At 35.5% G+C, this 17,512-nt stretch overlaps 2 protein-coding genes across 2 annotated transcripts in view; one reads left to right on the top strand and one right to left on the bottom strand.

The window, feature by feature from the left end:
• Positions 1–8,501, top strand: part of LOC119084149 — a 24,914-nt gene extending 16,413 nt beyond the window's left edge. Inside the window, exons 2-3 of the mRNA XM_037193995.1 lie at positions 12–230; positions 7,667–8,501. Of these exons, the coding sequence (XP_037049890.1) occupies positions 12–230; positions 7,667–8,190 (743 nt within the window). The 3' untranslated portion in view covers positions 8,191–8,501. The remainder of the gene's footprint in view (positions 1–11; positions 231–7,666) is intronic.
• LOC119084150 (MRN complex-interacting protein) overlaps positions 1–17,512 on the bottom strand; it is a 25,302-nt gene extending 7,790 nt beyond the window's left edge. The window contains exons 1-2 of the mRNA XM_037193997.1: positions 17,374–17,512; positions 16,745–17,321 (exon numbers count right to left, since the gene is read on the bottom strand). Coding sequence (XP_037049892.1) covers positions 16,746–17,321; positions 17,374–17,424 — 627 coding nt within the window. The 5' untranslated portion in view covers positions 17,425–17,512 and the 3' untranslated portion in view covers position 16,745. The remainder of the gene's footprint in view (positions 1–16,744; positions 17,322–17,373) is intronic.

Raw genomic sequence — 17,512 nt, 5'->3', positions numbered from 1 at the left:
TTATTTTTCAGTTAACAGCCAGTCAACCTTGCAGCCAAAAACACCACGAGTATGCTATGTCTGCGGAAAGGGATCACAGGATCCCTTCATGCAAACTAGCAAGGGTAAATTGGAGTATTCGGATATGGACATACCATTGTCCTGTGACGAATTCGAAAGCACCATCAATTTGGATAAGTTCATATTCACATGTCCATCAAACTATGTGGGATGCATTACACATTCGGACGGTTAGTGTTCCATTTATTTATTTTTCTCGAATATAATATCATTTATCGCCACATGTGTGAGTGTGTATGTATCTGATACTAAATACACAAATTTATATTATTAGTAATTTACGTCGAAAATCCGCATATAATAAAAAATATAAATTCTTGTGGTGCGAGCAGATGTATGGTGTCTGGGTGCCACAAAAATGTTTGGACAAAATAATTCAATTTATAAAAGAAATTTTACAATCACCACACAATAACAGTACATCCACAATTAGTTCGTCCGATTTGTGTTGTAAATTTTTAGCCCCGTACGAAGTACGAAGGGGCTTATAGGATTACGATGCCGTGTGTAATTGATGGAATTCGAAGCAGACGGTAAGGGCAAAGTGTTTGCCTATGTTCATAGATGACGAATCCGCAATAAAAATTTGGGCCGTCTGTCCGTCTGTCCGTCACGTCGATATCTTGAGTAAATCAAATCCGATTTCGAAAAAAAAAATTTCCCTGAAAGATAGTCAAAATAGTGAGGCTAAGTTCGAAGATGGGCATATTCGGGTCGGCCCTTCGTGAGTTAGGCCACCTAAGTGATTTAAGGTCTTTTGGTGATATTTATGGCAAAATAAACGATGGAAATGTAAATGACACGGCAAATGATAGGTATTGTCAATACCAATCCAGGAAAAAAAAGTTTTTTAAAATCGGGTGAGTGGACCGTGAATTAGGGCCTTAGAAGTGAAAAGGTACTAGGGCCCTATGTGTATTTAACATAGAACTCGAGCAAATTTCATTCGTTTTTCGTAATTTTTGTGTCATTTGGAAGGTAATCAAAGGCCGAATAGAATGTTGTATAAAAAAAAAAAAAATTGGGTCCTCGGACTAAGGCCGCTACTAGGGCCCTATGCGTATTTTACATACAACTCGAGTAAATTTCATCCGTTTTTCGTAATTTTTGTTTCATTTGAAAGATAATCGAACACCGAATAGAATGTAGTTGAAAAAAAATATATATTTGGATCCTAGGACTGAGGCCGATACTAGGCCCTATGTGTATTTATACTCAATAAATTAAAATTTTAGGGCTATTTGAAATTTTTGTTTTATTTGAAAGGAACGTCGTACGGGGCTTCGTAATTGCGCTATGCGCAATTTCTAAGATGTACACATTACATAATAATTTTACTTTAACTACTTTAACCGGCGCATAGGCTTAAGGTCAAAGTAGGGTGACAGACGCACTAGGGTCACGTACGCAATAGATATACGGGTTTGTACGGGGCTCAGTCGCAGCAAACGCTCCGACTGTTCTGATGGCTCGTTTTAGCTAGTTTACGAGTTCAGTGATGCTTATCACGCCTGTACTTTTTAGTGATGTGTGACGAAGCAGTGCGTGTAATTGCTTTGGGTATGGTTGTCGATAATATCAGTGTTAAATTGAAAAAAATCGTTTGACTGTTGATGTGGAAAAGTGTTTATGTCCTTATTGGGGGTATATTTAAGGTACATAAATACTTAAATGGATCACAATTTTGGTTGTGGTCTCGGTTTTTTGGCTTCACACCCAATACGTTTTCGAGTATGTTCGGAAAATATTTCCTTTTTTATTTGTGATCAAGGAGCAATGATCTTCTGAATCTGGCTAGATCGGAACTAACTGACGAGCCACTGTAAGCTTAGCGATCACATCCGCAGGATATCATATATGTTCTTGTGATCTTTCACCTAACACTGGAGTACATATCCTTAGGAATTGTCCCCTCTACACGATGATAGTTTGCCATCTTTAGTTGGAAATCACCTTAAGGACTTCTTGCTAGGAACTCGCAGGTTCAAGTGATAAACGGAATAAGATTTGGGAGAAGGAACAGGGGATCTTTGATCTGAGTTTCCGAATCTGTGTACAGAGGCCACCCCACACTTCGAATCTAATTCAATGGGTTCACCAACTGCCACAGTTAGAATTTAAATCGTTTCAAATATGGAGCAAACTAGCGACGGGTTACAGACTCGAAGAATTACACAAAACAGAGAAGATCTGTAAATGTTCAGTGAAGAACTCCAGGAAATGGGCAAATGGTTTCACTTAATTTACTGTAGTCATTGACCCTTATTGTCCCGAGACTTCAGTCTGTTTCAGAACTTATTGATTTTGTCAGAGTAAACACTGTTCGGGAATTGTAAACACCACAATTGCAATCCAATTCTATTCAATTTTCAATCCACTTGCCTTAACACATAAGCATAACGTAATGACACGGACTAATGTGTATTTATAGTAAGTCGTTCTCCTGGAATAAATTCTCCCATTTTATTCGAAAAACTTCTTTTTTTTATTAATTCTCGAATTGTTCTCTGCGTTAATAAAATCCAGCAGATGCGTTTAGACTTGATCCTCTCTCTCTCTCTCTCTCTCTACATGATTCATATTCGGACAATTTCAAATAGCTGAAGCTTCAAAGTCCCACACGAAAGTAATTCAATTCATAAACCAGAAGGCCTAACTCTTAACAGTTTCATTGATGAAATCCGATACTCGCAACACTCACAAACATTATGGCATTTATAAACTTTTATGCTAACGCCGTTAACATCATTTACTTAAGCAAACTATCCTAAGTACACAAAGTATAAATTTAAGATAATCTGTGATGGGTGTGTATAACAAAAACAATTTTAGGTATACCATGCAGCTCGATCGGTTAATATTTCCGAAGGGTGTATACATGATGTCTTCACAATCATCCGTAGGGAAATATTATCATCCATCGACAAAAAAAGACATTAGTTTTTAAGATAGGGAAAAGTAAACATTTTCCTTTCGGTTGGTTTTTTGTTCTTTGAATTTTATTATCGATACGTGATTCTTTAGCATACACATATTGACAATAGCTGGCTAACAACCACACCATTTTATAATTTTTAATAATCCGTTTTCCTAAAGTAAATATCCCGTTAAATATCTCTCGATCGTTGTGCATCATTATCGAATGATCAAATGATTAAAAGTCACGAGGATTCACCATTACCACACATCATGAGATTCCGCATTAACATATATGTGTACCGGTTTTCGTGTCTTATGGTTGCTACATCATGAGTTCATTAACGAAAAACAAATGTTTTCGTATAAAGGTGAACAAAATGAGCAAAAATTTTCGTTTCTTAAACTCTGTCACTCCACTCATTTCGCTAATTTGATGTTTTATTTATCATAATTTATCATCTGTCGACCTCCGATCACATTCCAAAATGTGTTTGCACATTACAAAAGGATTAAAAACTCGTTTCCAACATATATTCACCGAACACATTTGATCTTATCTGTCCGCCTATCGATTTAAGCAACGAAATCGGAATATAAATTGCATCATAAAAAGATGAATTTTATTAAAAATTAATTTAAACTTTACCTTTGTCCGTGGAACACTTTTTTTTAGTTTGATTTTTATACACGCACATTAGGTTGGTCCAAAACACACTTTGGTTGATTTCTTAAGCTCCCCCTACCGATTCTGAAAGCACTTGACGAGAAACGGAGATTGCCCATTTTTTTAAAAGAAGGTCCGATCATTGGATCAGCATAGATTGAATTGAATTGTCTATGACAGTGCAGTAGCCTCCGATGCAAACTATAAACAAAATAAACGATTAACTTGTCGACATCGTACTATTGAGTGACTATGACTCAAGGAAACCGATTTTTTAGATCTATTTATTCCAGTTAGATCCACAGCTCCCCCACTCTCCATTTTTTTGCAGAACCAATTTCATCTAAAAAAAAATTGGTTTCTTTGAGCTCGAGAGTACGATAAAGAACGATGTCGACAAACGCGTTTATCGTGTTTATCGCATGCTAAAATACCATTTTAGAATTGCTAAACCGATTAAAGTTCAATTCAGCACTGACTTTGTGAAGCCTGATTTCTATTTTCTCAATTTACGCTGATTCAACAAGCAAAATTTCTTAAATTTTGTGATGCCAATCTTCATTTCTCGCCAAGTCGCAAATTGTTTCATACAAATTTGGACCACCCTAACGCACATGCATGCAATCGCAACCGATCGATCCGATCATCATCTGACCAAAACTCATCTTTTTTTCCAATTTCCTATTTTTGTAACATTTCGTTTTATGTGCCTACACAAATTGATCCGATATAGTCCGGCTCTACTGTTACATGCTGTTCGCACAGCTTCGCAGCTCATTCACAACACAGTGAAGGAAACTATAACATTTGTTTGAGCAATAAACTTTTGTATACTTTTCATATCAAAAAAATGATATTTTAGCAGATGTTCATAATTTGTAGCAATAGCTTTTGTACGTTTAATGGATCACCTGAATGTAAAGAGAGACGATTAATGTCGATGTACAAATTGACCGGTCACTTTTATTTCCATATTTTATTAGAAATTAAATTGTTCGTTTCATCGTATTTCATTATTATTGTCCCTAAGATTGATGAGATGTCGATAATATTGTTGAATGACTCTGAGGCATGTGTTAACGGAAAATCTTTCGTTTTTTAAATTACCATGAACCCCATGAGTGGATGTTAAGTTAAATGACTCAGCGTTTATTGAAAGACAAAAAACGTTTTTTTTTACCAGTACACACTAGATAGTAAGTGTACGCAAAGAGATATCTTCTTTTAATTATGTGTGTGCACATTATCATAGCACTGATCCCAGCATTAACATTCTAAATATTTGGATTCTTGAGATATTAGAATAGGCTTTGCATTCCTTTCGTTAAGAATCATGTTGTCATGATGTGAATTAATTCACACAACACTCACAACAAATTTTGAGACTGTTTGCGTCTGACATACGAGTGTTAATGCTAGGAGCAGTGCTATGATCGGTGAAATGATTTATCTTACTGTTTTCTCATTGGAATTACAATAGTATTCAATAAAATTTGTCTTAAATCTCGGCTTAAATGTGATTAGTGATTTGTCCATTGAAATCCCGTCCAAAACAACAACAGGCAAAAAATCATAGACGATTTCATGTTTTGTATGCATAAAATAGACTACAAGTTTGACATCTCACATTTGAAAGTTCATGCTTGGAGCTAGAGTTCTATGTCTGGTCAAGCTAATTTTTCGGATGGTCAGATATTCAGGGCCTTAATATCATTAATGGTATGGATGGGTAAAATAAAGGTTTCGTACTTTTTTATGATTCTAGAAAAATATTTTAAAGAAGGTAGAAATCTATTCAATCAAATGAACAAAGACATTGGTTAGAGAGAGAGACAGATATAGCGTTGTAACTGTTACTCTAGCTCTAATCAATGTCTTACTACTTTTAATCGAATTGCATTCTCCTACTCTAAAATATATTTCTAAAATCCTAAAAAAATAGATCATTTGCATTATACGGTACTTGTCAACGTAACCCCACTTAATTTTTCGTCAAGTAGTCCTTAACCTCAATCAATTTACTGATTTTTATATGAAAATCGTTCGTTCAATTCATTCGATATTTTTCGACATGTCTGACAGTTGGGATCGTTGGGATCGTGTCTGACGTTTACAAGGTCATGAAATAGTTATTTGTGTCTGTTTTTGACGTTTGATTTTAGGCAATTTCGCGAAAGTACCTAAAATCAAACGTCCAAAACAGATACTCAAAAAATTTTTCATGTAAGGGGTCGAAAACCCGAGAAAAATCTCGAAACTCCCTCATTTTCGGCCCCGACACATGAAAATGATCTTTATATGCTTCCTACTGCGGGACGAAAGAAAAAAATGTAAACCCACGGGCCGAAAGTGACAGATATGTTAGACCACGCGGCGAAAGCTTCGCTTTCGCCTTTTTGGCTTACATTTTTCTGTCACTTTCGGCCCTTGGGCTTACATTTTTCAACTTTCGTCCCCAGCAGGCAGCTTATAAAACTTAATACGTAACTCTTTCGACCTCCTCAATCGATACGTAAATAACTAATACGAGTCAACCATTTGAACCCTCCAGACTATTTAATTCTATTAAGGCCCTGAATATCTGACATCTCCCAAAAAAAAGAAAACTGGAATATCTCCACAGTTTTACGTCTTATCACGTTTTGAGTCGAAAGTTTCGTTCTTATGAAATAATTATGGACGATTGCCATATTGATTAGCCTTTATGAACACAACGCGCTTTTATGTGAACTAATTTTCTAAAAGCAAATATTTAAGTCTGAGTGATGATACAAGACGTCAATGTAACATTCTGAAAACCATTTAGCACATCGTTTAATAGACACCCACCGCCAAAAATCTTTTTTTTTTTCAATCCATTCAAAAGTTAATCAAATACAAACAGCTAGCTGATAATTTATATTTCAAATATCGTGTGGCCATTTAGAATATGATTCTTAGTATCAGTTCAGCGATATTAGTCGTTTTGAATTGAACCGACTAAATGTGAACATATTATAAAAAGACGATTACATATAGAAACGCCACGCCAATATCCATTGGCGTTATGCGATCGAAATTCCAGATAAAATATAGATTACATTTACGAGGTGCTTTGAAATATTAATTTGCATCTATGGCGAAACCACATACAATTTTTCAATAGAACTGGTTTGCGCTTGCGAGGTTTGGTGTCGTTTTGTTTTGTTAGCTTTAAACTGCTTTTCTGTCTCAATAATTCGCTGTTCTCCATTCGGACAGATTATGACAGCACATTAACATGTGTATCAATGTCCGGAGGGGGCAAAAAAATTAATTGTTTTAATGGTTTCTGTCTCGATTTGTGTCCGTACGAGTTAACAGTAATTCATAAAGATCTCCAGAGATAGCATGTAGAGGACCCACGAAGATGAAATGTTTTATGCAGTTTTATTAGCTCGTCGTTGTTTTTCAAAAATATAACGAAAGAGAATGTATAGTGTCATTAACGGTGCAATTAACGTACATACCCTGACCTTTTCAGTGCAGGTTTTTTTTAGGAATTCGACGCAGTTTATGTCTTCATATGCATTCTCATTAAAGTAGGTTGGACGCTGGATTTTATTTAAATATTGCGCGAATAGTCACTTTATAATACTTTGGTTATTAGCACAATGTGTGAATACATGAAGTATTATGAAGGACGAATAGAACCTACCAAGAAGGAATAATCTATTAGCAACTGCTCTTCAGTTGTTGCTTGCTTTTCCAAAGAATTGCTAGACAATTTTTAGTGGTACCACGATTTGTGGAGATAATTTGAGGTATTATTGCAAGCTTTTATAAATAGCAGAATATTAGTCACTGACGAAACAAAATTCCATAGAAATGATATTACATCTATACCCGAAACTGAACTCAACTCCCAACCATATCAGTTTAAAATTTGACAAGAGCAGACCGTATCAGTTCGTCTGGTTCGATAAGAAAAATTTCCACTTGAGTTCAACAACAAATTAAACTTTTAATCCAATGATTTCCCGTTTTCTATTCTTCCCCCCACAGGTGTCGATGTCACCAGAACATGTGAGCAACTGGCCATAAACGATTGCCAAACAGCCAATGGCATTGAGTATTGCTACTGTACCGAAGATCTGTGCAATAAGAGACTTATATCCCCAATCCAAATGAAACACGAAACATTTTACGATGACGAAGATGCATCCGACATGGACACATTCGAATCGTCTGGATACGGTGCGAGCGATACGATTTTGGATGATACGATGGAAACGACTATTAATGCAGCGTCATCATCGTCGTCATCATCATCATTACCAACAATTCGACATATTGAGCCAGCATTATCGTCGGCAGTAACAGTGACGGCAAAAGTTACTACTGTTACCGCACCAACGGAAGCAATAACCGCCAATAAAGTTTTTACGACCAGCTATAATCAAAGCCATACTATTCCTTCGACTACGGTTGATTCAATAAATACCAATGCCAGTAGTTTTGTTAAATGTTCAAAGGTTATTACCATTATGCAATTATTATTGATGTTAATTTTTCCGCTGTGCTACTAGATAGTATGGAGCCATGTTGCTATAATTTCGATTATTTTACTCGATTAATTGCCAAACCTTTTCTACTTCTTCTTCTTCTTTTTTTAATTATCAAAAGACTGATATACTGTTTTAAGCGTTGATATGTAAATATATGGAATAATTTAATGGAAGATAATAAAAAATAAATAAAAAGAGAAGAGAAACAAAAAAAAAATGATAACACTTATACCTTTAGTACCTACTGTATACAGCACGGTTAAAAAATGGGTTAAAGTGTAAAAAAAATATGTGTAATAATATATGGCTTATCTTTATCTGAATCGGTAAAACCTGAATGTTGTTGTTTTTTTCATCAAACATAGATTGTGGTTCGGATTAAAAATGTAATTGCGAATGTAATTAATATTTATGACAATATGGCGGTTTTGGGTGTCTGATATATTGAAGTAAAAGGTAAGTATCATCGAATGGTAACACATCATATCAATCGGCACACCTGCACTGGTCGCTACAAAGTCACTTTTGTACCTAATTAAATTAAATGAAGAAAATGTCATGTAATGTGTTGTGATGGTAAGTAAGTATAGAATGTGATAAAAATCTTTCGTCGTTGGTATTTCAAAGTAAAAAGTTGTTCTTTGCTATTTAACACAGCGTATGAACGAGTTTCATTTCGAAGGATTCGTCTTTCATTTAAATTAATTAATTAAAATATTGAAGCGAATCTCCTTATTGAACAGGGACTACTTTTAGGAGGAAACATTTTCCAATATTTTCTCGAAATCTCATACAACTTTCGCACTTTCTGCAAAAATTAAGGAAAATATCGAGTGGGTAACAACTACAAAAGTGTTGATATAGTTGCTTATACGAGTGAAATAGTTACACGCTCTGGTGTAAGTTATAAAATCGTATAAACACCAAAATGCAGGTTTATGTGGACCAACTGAAACGAAATGAGTCATATATTTCAAAGTGACCGATTGTAGTTGTAGCTCTTATTTAAAAGTCGTCGGCTGTACCTATGCTCTTTCTGATTTTTTTAAGCTGATAAAAATAAACATAATCACAAACAGTTGTTACCCTTCTGAAATATAGGGAAAAATCTAGGAAAATCCATGAAAATATGGATAATGTTTTCCGAAAAATAGGCCTATAAAAAACACGAGCTATTACTGCGAATCCAATTGATTTTTTTAATTTTAGAACAATTGCACACCCGTTATGCCTGAAATTCACGTAAACTACGAAAACGATAATCCCAACAAAAATCTCTTCGAGAAAAGTGTGACGCAGTCTTTGAAATACAATTTCTAAAATGAATGATATCGCTAGAGTTGACGCTTTCAGCTTCGTTACGCAAAAATTAAATTTTACACCCAATTTTAGTTCAAACAAGCTGGCTTAGTTTTTCTCATCATCTGCCAAATAATTTTTACCAAAAAAAAATTTGACTGGAAACAACCAAAATTTTACCAAAAAAATCTGCGTCGCATGTGGCAGATAAATTTTCTTGCTGGTCTGTTCCTGAACATTTGCCACATTGGGAATGTCCTAAAGCTACCTCTCGCTTTATAATTTGGGTAGTGTTTGGGGGCTGCAACGATTATACCCCACTGCAGTGTGCAGTAATTCAAATACGATGAATTTGTGTTCATATGTCCAGGTTACATCTAGGCGAGACATCAATGTGCACCTAACTTTCCTCAGAGAGTATTTGCATACTACGAGGCGTGGTTCGGAAGTCGCATTAAGCCATCGGTCCAGAAAGCACTAGTTAGTGGCCGTAAAAGGCTGTCAGTGAGATCTTTAAGTCTTAGTTCTTCGTTTTGCTTATTTTATTCATTTTATTTTTACTGTAACGTAACGGGACCTACAGAAACAATGTTAATTAGAAATTATCGTTCATAACTTATAGAGACGATTTTTTACAATGATAGTCTTTGCCTCCTCAGAAACGACAATTTTGTATTCCATTTGGCATAATGTAGGATCCTAATTCAAGTGTTTTACCTCACTACCATTTACGTTAACGATGTAATGCAATGTTCTTTCATTAAAATCTAAAATAAGGATTAACGACGCAAGGTCTACATCGTTACCATTAAAAACTTAGCATATAAGCAATAACATTTACGACCAAGAGAGGTAATTAAAATAAACAATCTAAGAATGAAATGAGTAGAAAAAAAAGAATAAACCACTGTACCGAGTATCGATGACGTGACAGCTGAAGGTGTGTTGCCTTGCATAGTACCTACATTTTGTTAAATATGGAAAAATGAAATAAGATTGTTTTCTGTGTTAACAAGCTAAAGCTGCCCAAGCGTAACTGAACCGATCCTGGTTCGACCTTAACCGGACCTGTCATGATCGATTTTTACCAGATTCAAATGGATGGACATGATATGAATCAACGCACTTCAAGCATGAGTGGTACTCTTAATAGGGTACTGAAACTGGACAGTGTATCGAACAAATTTAGACACTTTAAAAAAATTCGGACACTTTTTTCATATAAAGTTGTACTCTATTTGGCAGCTGTCATTAATAGCACTTTTGCTTGAAGTGCTTTGTATGAATTGAATATACTCACATTATTTAACGAGAACCACGGATTTAAATAGTTTTCCTATTTGATTTTTAAAACCCATGAAGAAATTGAAAATTGTTTATTATCCATCACACCCATCCTAAGATGCTGAAGAAAACCACCGGTCATTTAGAACATGTTTACTGCTTACGGTCCATTGATAGTACAAGAGTATAAGTACAAAAATGGTGTTTGCGCTGACGACACGGCATTACAGTATTCAACAAAAGATAAAGAGTTGAAATGCGTTTCATATAAATTATGTGCACTTAATAACGATCGTGCGATGAAAATAGTAAAACCTGTCCGTATGTTTACAATATTGGTACATACCACCGTAGTCTTATGTGTCATGCGATAAACTATTTATTTTAACATGAAAACTATTCATGTTAAACCTTAAAGAAATTAAATCGAGATTTATAATTTAAATACATAAAATGGTCTGCTCGACGAGAAAAATATCTATTTTCAAATTCATTTTAAAATTAAAAAAATTTAAAAAAAACGTTTATCAGAGCAAAAGATTATATGCCACCTCGGATCTTACACCATCATCCAGATAAGTTTTCTGCCATAATTAATTTTTCTCTGCTCTAGCAAATATTTATGAAACATTAAAATAACTGTGACAGGTGATAGTCGGATTAGTAAGAATAAACAACATTTTCTATCAAACAACGTTTACATTTAGATAGATCTTAAAGTGGCTTGGTGAGAATTTTATCTTTATCGTGCCTATATATTCAAATCGATAGTGTATAATAACTGCCTAGCAAATTAGCGTAACTTTCGCTGTTCTTGTAATGCTTTTGTGATTGTTGAGGGCTCTGAAGCAGTCTGAGATGTTGAAGGTTATGTGAGGGGATTTTCTTCAAAATTTAGGAAAACAGTCTTTGTATCGGTTAGGACTTTTTGTCGACCACAGTCCGTGGATCTTGTTGACGTTTTCACGACTTGACCTAGTGCGTCGTCTCATGTCCAATTTTTCTATTTCCTGTTAGAACCAATTGAATTTCCTCTATTCATTTCTCATGATAACGTCTTTATAGAGAGGCGGCCGACTTTTCCGACTTTCCGATTACACTGTGGAATGAATAGCATGAATTGGTTGAAACATTTACCTTCATTCCATCCACAAACACATTAAGGTCTAATAAAGTGGGGATGGCATTACATTTCCACTTTATATCCAAATCAAGTACTTCAAAGTCTAATAAACATATGTAAATGTGGATGGGTCGAGGTTGAGCCTTTAGAACGTAGAGTTCTTAAAAAGGAGAAACGTTCTAAACGTAGTTTTTGGTGTACATCCATATAATCACGAGATTACATAATGCAATAAAACTTGGGAATAACTTTAAAATCAGTGATAGCTCCTGCTCCGTTAGTCCGAGGCGTATCAAGCGTATCAAGGTTTTCAGCGCCAATTCGGAATTTAACACCAGTTTTACCCGTGTAGGACATCTTTCTTCACATTTCACTGTTACTTACTAAAGTGAAAGCACCTTTTCGGAATTATCTATCTATTGAGATGAATCAAAACCCACTGACTAAGGCAGACTCTGACCCAAAATACACCTGATTATACGTACATAAGGCAACAACATATAATTTTAAATGTTAAAATATTGCGCTTAGAATCGACAAATTTAAAGCACTTGAATTATTTAGAATAATAGGTGTGTGAGCGTAGCGAGCGATTTTTTTTATTATTGGAAGAGTTATATTTGCTTTAGTAAGTTCCATTTACTTCCGATTACAATTATTTTCATCAGTATACTTTTAACAACTAAGATAAAAGTGTAAATTGTTCTTGGTATAACTCAATCGTCTGTAAAATTGGTCATTGCGACAGAGTAAAACCGTTGTTGAATATAAAACGTTCATTCTACTACGGTGTCGACTTTGTCTCGGACAATCTACTACTAACTTGATCTTGTTCACAGTCTTGTAGCTAAAGTGCTGCTGTTAATCAAGTTTGAGATATGACATGAGGTAAAGCGCCGCAAGCGAAAATCTTAGGAGATTAAGACCCATTTATTGTTGAATCGATTTTCAGTTGATCCATTTCATCGATGTACTTTAAGCAGAGGACTGAACCTGGACAGTGTATCGAAGAAATTTTTACGCTATATTTGACAGCTGTCATTAAAAACACTGTTGCTTGAAATGCGTTGCTTTACTTCCCTAGGGACTCGCTCGTAAAATAAAATAGCATCCTGCACGCGGAAAATAATTTGATATCTCGTATCACGATGAGTAAAAGTACATCGAGCTCAAGCACTCGGATTACCCTTCAAACTACTTCCCTGATATAGTAATCTACTAATAGGGTTCGAAGTGGTGCTGTAGAAACATTATTACCAACACATCAACTCGAAATTTGCCACAAGAACTATCATTTCCATCATTTCCTCCATTGCCAAGTGAGGTATTTTATTCAAAAACTTGATAAGAGGTAAAGTTTTGGATACGTGAAGTAAAGTTAACTATACCTAAGGTTTTTGAATTAAACAAATTTTATGCTCAGAATTATGCAGCATCATTTTGAAAGATAAAAGCAAAGCCAAGAATGATAACATCAACCAATCTAACTAAAAGTAACAACTACAACATGACGTGACTGTGCACTATAACACATACTGTATATAAATTGAAAATGCAGCCATATTCCGATGATTGAAATGTACGAATTAATTAAATTACACGAACTAGATATCAGATTAAAATAGAAGCTACAGTGTACGAAGTTTGTTGCCAACGTTGTTTCAATACTCTATTCAACTGATTTCGTAGACCTTTCCGTGTGCAACGAAAATTGAAGAAAATGAATATATTCATTAGGCTATCGTTAACTGCATTATATTCCAATGTCTTCATTTTACCAGAAAAAATGTGGCTTCCTTTTCATCCAACTCAAATATCTTAAATAAAATCTCAATAAAATTAATTAAATGGCCAATTATATGGATACTCAAAATACACCGGCTTACTCTTGAGTATATTATAAATTATATATTGTTGCCGCTGGCAATGAAATTTGATTGCGTGTCAGCACATCATTTTCATCAAAAAAATCGATTTTTTTTCTCTCACCGATCGGTTGTTAATAACTATATGTCGGGTGATGGACCAGCACTGCTGGTATCGGAGAAAAAGAATGGTTGATGGAATGAAAATGAAGAAATAATAAGAATGAACGAAAAGTAAATATAAATTTGGATGTCTGAATGTTACGGTAACATAATGACAGCCTATCACACGGCACAAGAGAAAATATGGCAATAAATTGAACCAATAGCCTTGAAAAAGATTTGGTATTTGAAACATGATTTATGTTTTCCTTGAAAAATCATTTTTAATTCGTTCAAAAAAGGGGTTTGATATCCCGAATCAACGCGTGATTGAGTGATGTCAAAGTCAGCTTCGGTGCTTGAAAGTGCTTTGCCCGAATGTTATCTCTCCAGAAATGTAGCCCATATCCGGTATAATTGGAAAACAACAAATTTGTAAAACATGCAGAATTACTTTGTTGATGGTCATCTAACGCAATAACACCGCTTGCACCATGGATGGTGTTCCAGAAACGGGATTTTTCCAGCAATTATTGGTAACCTCCTAGGTTCATTCAAGCTTCACAATTTGGGTAGTTACAGTGTGTTTGGTGTCTGCAACGATGTGAGTGCACACTGAATGGGCTCGTATAACGTAACTCAAATTCGATGAATTTGTGAGCATTATGTAGTTTATGTTTAGGCGAGGTATCAATTAAGAGCACTCACCACTTGGCAAAATTCTAGCCTACATTTGTGCGCAAAAATATTCGTTTTTTGATGATTTCTCTGAACGAAAATCTTTCTTTGAAAAAGTAAAACCATTAAAGCATGCAAAAATGTGTTACTTTTAAAGGAAAAATTGGTTTGGGGTGAGCTCTCTTAAGCACCAAACGTTCCTCAGAAAGTATTTACATACTTCGAGGCGTGATTCGGAAGTCACTTTTTCTATTACTATGTTGCATGTTGAGCTTGGTAAGTTAAGAATGAAAACTAGTTAGTTTACGGCTAAACCCCTTTTCCAACAGAAAGAGTGCGTACGAAAAATGACCTCTTATAATGTGAGGGATTCTTTTGGAAAACAGCCTACCGAAATCGGACGCATTTTCTATTGGAATTTTTTATGTATACCTAGAAAGGACTTCGACCCTAGAAGCCAAAACCACTTTCAAAAAAATTCTTTGAAACTTGTGTGGCTGGTGAAAGGTGAGCAAAAACCGAAAAATTGCAATTTTCTTACAAAAATTTCTCCAGTTACACGAGTCGTACAGGGTCGTGTGGGGTGTCATTAGAAAGGTAATCACACGTACTATTGAGCCGAATGGTTTTAAAATTCATCCACACTGAAATATGTGCAGTTGAAGTTTTCAACCGAAGACTTACTCTGTTCTTACAGAAATTTCTCGAGGTACACAAAACGTACATGGTCCTGTGGGCTATCATTTAAAGGGTAATTTTATGTGCTTTTAGGCTAAATAGGGACTTATAGGGTTTGGATGTATATGCGATGAAATATGGGCACTTAAACATTTCAACATCTATTTCATCGCATATGCATCCTGTTGTGTATGTGTGACTTTGTTAAATAAGAAATTACATACGATTGAGGTAGAACTGTAAAATGAAGTTCTAGTTGTTTTAGTTGCCCCGAAATGTAGGCAACAATTTAGCCATGTGTAGATTCCATATTTTAAAATCCAAGCGAAAAGACCTTGATGAATAAATTGTTCACTATTTACCAAAACCATTTTTTTCGACATTAAACCTCAGTTTGGAATTACGTTTGTCGGTTTGTAAAGCTGTGATAAGACACACACCTCTAGCAATAATTCTTTTCTGCATTCCATTCATGAAAGTCATATGAGAACGATGAATAAGAAAGGAATTGAAATTAGTCAATTAGTACTGTCATTTCCATGGTCCATTCAAAACCAGAACCTGGACCCAGTCTGCCAAAGAATAGGCTAACGGTTAAAAAAAAAATCTGTAGAACACAGAAAGAATGGTTGCGTATCACATGACCTTTATATTAATTCGGCATTTATGTTTACTCAATGTGATTGCCTTTCTGCAGTGTGTTTTATGAGACGGAGGTCATTTTATGTTTGTGTTTTTGTGGGAAAGCGGTCAGTTGATTGGTTGAAAAAATCCCTTTAACTTTGCAAAAAGTGACATGTTGAGAACTAAACCGACTGATCCTTTAGGTCGGTAAAGACATGTTATCAACCAAATTACACTAGAAGAATTAGAAGATCAAAAACTAATTGAAAACTATTCCAGTCAACGGAAAGGCTATAAGAATGAGAAATCCACAATATCCAATATGTACGGTGCAAAACCCACAGCCAGTAGCTTCATTTCAAGCTTGCAGAGACTCTCCGTTTCTCGTAGCAGCGACAACCTTCAAAGTTCACAGGATCCCAAAAATTTGTTCAAAGATCAGTTTGGTACTCAAAAGCAGTCCCATTCGGAAAAGTAATGATGTAATTACATTAGACTCTACAAGCTATGGACGGGGCTGGTTGTGGATTAGCAAGTTGGTAAAATCGATCCGCCCTTACACCGGAAATTTACTGCATATTCGATTGAATGTAACGACAAAAACGCAGCTTGCCAATTTGGTTACTTTTAAATGAACCTTCCTAAGTCCACCGACCGGTGGTAGGTAAGTGACGTATGATTAGAAGAAATTATTTAGAAAGAATTGGTTGTCGGGTGCTGAATACATTAAATGTGCCGCATTGCATTAATACACAGAGCTTCAATTTGTTGGCCTTTTTTATTCCAACGATAAAACTACCACCGAAACAACCGATTTAAGGAAATGTACTCTTTATACTGGTATGCTGTGAAAGCAATTCGTAATTAACATTGAACGAGTAACTGAAAAATATTTTACTTAAGCCTCCCCGTTAGTTTTAACCTTAATCTGATAATTCATCCGGCAGATACTGGTCCCATTCAGATTGTTGTGTTGTACTGTTGGTTTCGATTTTTCGTACTTTTGTTGCGGGCACATCATCATTTTCACTGAAGCACTTCGAAGATTTTTCGTTACGCTTTGTTGGAACGATACCATGACACGGCGATAAATTGTCGTCTCCTACACTGAGCCGAATAAGCTCAACAAATTCGTGTTGCTGAACCTGTGGTTTACTATTCTCTTGACTGTAACCCTCTGTTTGGTCGGTGTATTCTATTGTCGCACTGTTAAAGATCTCATCATAAGCGTCGTCTTCCTGCTCGTCAACAAATTCCGACCAGTTTGTTTGTGTTTTGATTTCTTCCGGTGGATCCAGTTCACCACTCAAACGACGATCAACCAAAGGACTGACATCTCCACTGGAATGGTTCTGTTCAGTGAGTGCCTTTAGTTCATTCAATCTTTGCACTTGAAGGCGACATTCTTTTCCACTTCCTTGGCAAAAGACCTTTTTCAGGGACTGTTTCTCGCCGCACAGTTTACATGTCCACTTTGGGGCCTTTTTCACAATGTCAACCTAAAATTTGTTGCAGTTTAACTGATTCAACAGCTCAGATTCTAGCCTATACCTGATACATTTGACAACTGTAGCACTGGACAACGTGAATAGTTTGAGGCATTTTTTATTTGAGAAGCGAAACTCGAAGAACATCAATTTCAAAACAAAATATCAAAATAGCAAATCTGTCAACCGACAAAAATGTAGAT

This window comes from Bradysia coprophila, unplaced genomic scaffold, assembly GCF_014529535.1.
Source record: "Bradysia coprophila strain Holo2 unplaced genomic scaffold, BU_Bcop_v1 contig_732, whole genome shotgun sequence".
Lineage (NCBI taxonomy): Eukaryota > Metazoa > Arthropoda > Insecta > Diptera > Sciaridae > Bradysia > Bradysia coprophila.
Note: the sequence above shows the minus strand (reverse complement) of the source record. Positions and strands in the feature narration are given on the sequence as shown.